This window comes from Hipposideros armiger, unplaced genomic scaffold (assembly GCF_001890085.2).
Source record: "Hipposideros armiger isolate ML-2016 unplaced genomic scaffold, ASM189008v1 scaffold_22, whole genome shotgun sequence".
In the NCBI taxonomy this organism is placed as follows: domain Eukaryota; kingdom Metazoa; phylum Chordata; class Mammalia; order Chiroptera; family Hipposideridae; genus Hipposideros; species Hipposideros armiger.
Window position 1 is genome coordinate 1,130,786 of NW_017731372.1, and position 6,379 is coordinate 1,137,164.

At 49.7% G+C, this 6,379-nt stretch overlaps 1 protein-coding gene across 1 annotated transcript; it reads right to left on the bottom strand.

Annotated features, from left to right (window-relative positions):
• Positions 1–2,073: 2,073 nt before the first annotated feature.
• Positions 2,074–5,764, bottom strand: LOC109379118 (neutrophil cytosol factor 2-like). The gene is made up of 3 exons (XM_019635464.1): positions 5,731–5,764; positions 5,391–5,580; positions 2,074–3,590 (listed from the first exon to the last, which is right to left on the bottom strand). Exons 2-3 carry the CDS (start codon positions 5,562–5,564, stop codon positions 3,504–3,506), a joined length of 261 nt encoding a protein of 86 aa, XP_019491009.1. The 5' UTR covers positions 5,565–5,580; positions 5,731–5,764; the 3' UTR covers positions 2,074–3,503.
• Between the last annotated feature and the right edge of the window lie 615 nt (positions 5,765–6,379).

Genomic DNA, 6,379 nt, shown 5'->3' on the forward strand with positions numbered 1-6,379 from the left:
TATTATTATTATTATTATTATTATTATTATTATTCAGCTCTAAAACTTTGGCAGTTAAATTCATATCCAATCATTTCATACATGCTTAAATGATATTTATCAGGAGATAAAAATCCGTGGTTGCAGAGCTGGCACTCCGATCTCAGGGAAGCTTGGTGCTGACCAGGAGGGTGGGCTGGCTGAAAGAATCCTAAGGAATGAGTCCCCAAGGTCGTTGGGGGGGGAGATGCTGGACATCTGTCACCACTGGGTTTGAAGTAAGCCACACAGCAGCAGGGGCTGGATAATAATGGAAGGAGGCAGCCTGGCTTTGAAACAGGAGCATGGCTTTCTCTAACATATTCTTGTCGTTAATGATTATGACTGTAAAACCTATTGAAGCATGCAGGCTATTCCTTAAGAAGCATTTCAAGGTGTTTCCACATCCTTTCAGGCATTTCTGCTCCTTCTTTTTAAGCCGGAAGATTGGGTGACTGGCTCCAATTCACTGACCCAAGGAGAGAGGGGCCAGTGGAAAGGCAGGTGTCCTGTTTGACGGGCACACGCGGTCCCACTGTGTTCCCCTGCCTGTGTGTGAGAGCCAAAGGGCCTCAGAGGACACACTTTAGGTCCTGTCAGCTTTGACCTACAGTTGTACCTTCCTCCCTGGCGAGCTGGCGAAGCAGATGCATTTCATCTGTGAAGTGACACTGCCTGTGTCACCTGGCACTGAGTGACCCCAACAAAACCCTTCTCACAATTCTCCAGGCCATCAAGATATCGAAAGATCTGGGCATAGTGGGAGGGAGAGAGAAAGAACTGACAAATTATTCAAAGCACTCTCTTTGTGTTAAAAAGCGTGGTGAGGGTCCTCCTGCTACATGTCAATGTCTAAACACGCTTTGAAAAGCATCGTCCTGGCTGCCCACGGTGGGCCTGTCCTCAGCCCCCATCACCCACCCCTTGTTTCCTGCGGCTGCACCCCAGGAGTATCCACTTTGACACACAGCTCTGCTGCCCTCTGCCCGGAGTCTGAATCAGCTCAGCCTGAAATCCCAAAATAGCATGCTGCCCTGTGTGCTGGTGGGCCGAGCAGTGGCAGCCCTTCCTCAGTTCCCTGCCGTGCCATTTGGAACACACAGTGTCCCCTAGGACGCCAGAGTGCCTGTGGCTCCCTGCGGGCCTCCAGAATGACGCCCCGTTGAGCGCCTTGGCTGAGCTGGACCTGCAGCCCTCACGTCCCCCAAGAAGGGGCTCACCAGCGCAGTGGCAACCTTGGGTGGCTTTTCACAAGCTCTGAGCCTGCGAGGGTTTACAATTTTCACTTTTGTAATGCTCCCTGTAAAGGTTTCTTAGGAACCGCTGACGCTCCTGATGGTTTCTGTTCTACCCACGCCCCATGCTGTCGAAGGTCCAGGATAATGGAGGCTTTTAGCAGCTGACAGAAGTCAAAAGCCAAACACCTCTGCGACAGGGGTTGGAGGTCATGCCCTCCCCAGTATCAAAAACAGCAGGAAAAGGCTTTTGCTGCTGTGTCCGTGGGCCAGCAACATCTAAAGGGTCGCTCCGTTACTGTCTATCACAGCCCTAAGATTCATAAAAAAGGCCCAGGACCTGAAACACAGCTCAGCGCTTCTCTCCCCTTTCAGACGACAGGCTAAGGTGGGAGAGGTCAGACTTTGACCCCGAGACACCACTTGCTTTCTTAGAAATGCGCTCTAACTTTGTCCTGTGGAACTCTGGAGAGCAACACAATGACATATGAAAGCGGGGAACGCTAAGGCCAAAAACCCACACCCATAACAGTATTACCCTGAAACAAGCCCCACTGTAACCTGAAGGAATTCCTAACCCACTCATTAAGAAGTAATGTTTCTATTATAATTCCCCATGGCACTTACTTTAAAATATCCGTTATAGCACTTACCCCATGCTACCTTGCATTATAGTGATTAGTTCGTGGCCTGGTTGGTTTCCCCCTTGTAATGAATAAGTTCCTTCAAGCAGAGGCTATATTTTTCTCGCTTTCGTTTAATTAATTCCATAAGCATTTATTAACGACTCTCCTAGATACTGAACTATAAGAGTGAATAAATAAAGATTTCTTCTCTCAAGGAACCCACAGAGCAGCAGAGAAGACAAATATGTGAGCAAAACTCTGTCATAGAGAAGACGGATGTTACAAAAGGAGATACAACAGAGAGTGGTTGCCACCCGAGGGGTTGAGTGTGGCCGGGGCAGACGGGCAGAAAGATGAATGAGGGGGTAGGCAGTGGCTGGACCGCAGAGGAACAGGCAGAGGAATTCGGCCTTTGTCCTCCACTAATGGGAGTCACTGGAAGTTCTGAAGCAGAATCACACTGATTGTTTAAAGATCACTCTGGAATGCGATTAGAGAAGATAAGACTGGTGGTGGCTGGGAAACTGGTTTAGAAGTGATAGCCCTGGTGAAAAATGAGGCTCTAAACCTGGGCAGCGCTGGTCAGAACGGGGAGGAATGGGCGAATTCAAGAGGTCAACTTGGCAAGGTATAGGAAGAGATTCTGGGTTGATCCCCGGTAGAGATTTAGTGGCCAGCTGCTTACACATGGCGGACCCGCTCTGGGACGAGGGTGGGATCCCTAAGGGTTCCTCTGTGGACTTCCAGAGGACACTGAACCCCCGTGAAATTGCACATAAAACTATGTATACCCTTGTATGTGTGTTTCTGGGAAGATAACCCATACGTGTCACCATGTAACAACCACTGCTATAAGGATAAAAGGGAAAAGGGTCAACAGCAGAACCTCGGAAGGGGGGACACCAATGTCTACGGATGGAGCAAAAACAAAGCAGGCAACTCAAAGGTGAAGAACGATGCCTCGTTTATATTATTTCCTCCATCGGTAGCTGTTGGTAAAAATTTGGTAGATTTTTCTCTCAGTTTTAACTACTATTTAACCAGTTGCAGACTAATTGAATCCTAGATCTTATTCCTAGGTCTTTCAAGCCTTTCAGACGTGGATTTCTGGGCATTTTCACGTAGAAATTTCTCCTGGGAGGCTTCTCTCTTGCCAGTGTCTCTCCTCACGATAGGCTGTTAGAGCTAATTAGAGGATGGCCTTAGAGCTTGTCTTTTAAGATTAAAGATCCACTGGAGGATTTGTGCTCAGGCTGCCTGTATATTCTGTACATCTGGAGAACATAGGAGATGAGGGAAGGGGGACTGAGACGCAGGACGTTAAGAAGGGAGACAGCCTGATGCCGCTGAAAGGCGAACGCCTGCACGTCTCCCCCCAGTCCCAGGCTTTCTCTCCCCAGGTTGCTTTTGTGGTTTGACTTTGAGGAAGACTTCGTGACCAGGTGGCAGGCCTGTCTTCCCTCCCAGGGGAAGGCTTTTGCCTCATGCTGATTTATCGCATAACTGCTCAGAGAAGGTCCCAACAGAGGCGAGGAGGATACTTATCGAACATCCCGTCTAGCAGCACTGAGACCTTCTCCAGGTTTCTCTGAGCACTTCCCCGGCTCATGCAATGCTGGACCACTTACTTCTCCATCCGGTAGTAGAGCATGCCTCGTTGGAAGTAGGCCACCGCCAAATGCTTGTCTCGGTTGATGCTTCTAGAGAAGGCCTGGGGGAGAAAGGGCCCATTTGTGGCCAAGGAACCAGGCCGGGGGAGGTGTGAGGTCAGCCAGAGGGTGAGGCAAAAAGGGTCATGAGAATGATTGGTGTCTTGAAGGTGGCAGGGAGCTTAGAAGCCAGATACCCCGGGTAAGAGTGCCCTGTGTTGTCACTTCCTGGTGACATGGCATGAGGCAAGTTACCTAATCTCCTTGAAATTTAGTTCTTCTCTGTAAAATGGAGGATATTAATATCTGCCTTTCAAGGTGACTGATAGGATTCAAATAATACAAGTAATTAAACATAGACATAACCATTAAAATGTGAGCGATACGGTATTACATGTGTGTATTCTATAAATATTACACGATTAAAATAATAACAAATAAGAATGTATATAACATATGAGGGATAAAGACTCAAGCCGGAAACCAAAGAAAGACGGAGAGAACGAGAAGACCCAAAGCAGAAGAATGCAAGAAGTCCAGCGAGGTGAGAGGAAGGTGTGGAGGGAGCGGCCCAGGGGTGCGCGGCGGCGGGCACAGCCCTGCCCGGGGCCCCGTGTCGGTGGCAGCTAACAGCCCCTGCTGGCATAGCTGCCCCAGACTAGCTGCCCGGCATTGCCAAGTTCTTCTCCCCGACAATGTGCACTTTGTCTCCAGCTGCCCTCGGAATCTAGGAAGCTAATTTACTCAGCCCCTTGGCAGGCCCCTGAGAGGAGGCCAATGGCCTCCCTCCAGCCAGACATGGGGTGGGGGCCTTCGTGTGCTCCTGTCTGCCCACTCTGGACCTGAGATGGACTTGTCCGTCTGCACAGGTGTTCTAAGCAGCTTCTCTCCTCACTCCTCTATGCTCGCTGCTGGCCACAGTGAGGATGGCTGTGAGAGGAACTGGCTCTTTAAGTGGGCCGGGTAGTCAGTCATCTGTCCACACGGCCTTGCAAAGACTGGCAGTAAAAGGTAAAAATAAGAACTCACATTTACACCGCAGTGGTGTGAAGTGACAGCATTTTAACAGTTGGTGCCCACTTAATCCTCAAGATATTTAACCCCTCAAGAAACTGAGAGCCAGAAGTTTACAGGACTTGCTGAGGACGGTTCAAAGGTCCAGAGAGAGTCAGAGCTGTGATTTGATTCTAGATCTGCTTCCAAACTCCATAGCCTTTCCAGCTCACCAGACCAACCCAAAGGGTGATGTTTGAATGCTCAACCCCATACTCAGGAATAGGAGAGAGAAAAAATATTTGAAAAATATGCAGAGACACCCTACACGGGGCCCCTGGCAGACAGCATGAATCAATCACAGTATGATTGCCTCCCACCATAATTGATCAGAATTGTCACTTGAGACGAAGCCTCTTTTTCTTAAGGGCCTCCTCTCTGTCTTTTGGGCAGACAGAAAAGCTCACCCACATGAATGCCTTGAGGAGCCAAAGAGGTGCTTTTATCATCAGCTGGGAAGCACGAGATGGAAATCCTGTGGCCAGCAGGGGTTTATAGAAGAAAACATAACTAGGGAAGTCTTCATGAAGGGGTGAAAGAATGATTCCAGAATGACGTGAATTTAATAGATGGAGAAGAAAGGAGAGGAAACCCACCGCTTGTGGTTCTCAGCCCTGAGGCTCATTAGAACCCTCTGAAGAGCCTGCCCAGGCCCCTCCCCAGACCAATTAAATCAGGACCTGGGGGGGTGGGGCCTGGCAGCTTTTCTTCTTGTAAAGCTCCTGAGAGGCGTCTAAACTGCAGCCAGGGCTGGGAACCACTCATTACAAGGGCACAGAGGCAACCCGGGGAGAGACACCTCCACTCACCCTCTCTGCCTCGGGCATGTTTTCCAGGATTGTATGCAAGCAGCCAATGTTGAAACAAATCCTGGAGTGGGGGTCCTGGATGGCGGTGAAGGCGTCCAGGGCTCCCTTCCAGTCTTTCTTGTCGACTGCCAGCACCCCTTCATTCCAGAGGCTGATGGCCTCAGCCAGGGACATGGTCAGGCTGTGAGCACTGGCAGGAGACAGGGAGAAGGTGAGCAGGCCTCTCCCCACAGCAGGGCAGCTCCAGACCTCTCCTTTCTTGGGCTGGTGCTCAGAATGGGGTCCAGCCTTTCTTAAGACAACTTCCCAGTGTTGCAAAAGCATCAGGAAATGTCCCCACCTTTCGGCAACTGATGCATGACCCTCATGAGAGAGAAGAGGAAAGAGAGAGAGAAGGCAAGTGGGGGCGGAGTGTGGAGGAGACAGGAAGTACATCAGATATTGCCTGTGATGGATCAGTTCCCCAAAACGCTTCTGCTCTGTCACGCAGCTTGTTTTCTCTGCCCATCCTGCCCGCCGCAGCTTTGGGTCAGGGCTCTGCTCTCAGGCTCAGGGCAGCCTCGGCTGATCAATGCGCCTCCCTGGGCCTCCATGCCCAACCTTTGTTAGATGAGGGTGCTTGCTGAGAGGCTAGTTCTTTCCAGTCTTACATGAATTCCTTGCTTACTTTCTCATAACCTCATAGACCGTCTTGAAATATATGTGTGTGTGTGTGTGTGTGTGTGTGTGTGTGTGTGTGTGTGTGTGTGTGTGTGTGTGTATCTTGAGCTAAAACTAGTAATTGGCTCATTTCTGAGACAGGGTTGTCTTGGGTGTCCCTTTGGGTCTGAGATAACGTTTATGAACACTTAGGACGCTCAGAGGGGAGCGATTTCCTGCAAATACTGAAAGTAGGCACCGGATATGACAGTGAACTATGAATTTTCCCAGCCTTGTATGAAAACTTGAAGAGACAGGGGGTCTCAATAATGACAAATGCATTTACTAGT

Bases quoted from the DNA above. Each gene is read 5' to 3' on its own strand.
- LOC109379118 (XM_019635464.1), bottom strand. From the start codon at position 5,564: ATGTCCCTGGCTGAGGCCATCAGCCTCTGGAATGAAGGGGTGCTGGCA. The intron at 3,591-5,390 runs GTGAGTGGAGGT...TTTCTCCCCCAG, and splicing joins ACATGCCCGAGGCAGAGAGG to GCCTTCTCTAGAAGCATCAA.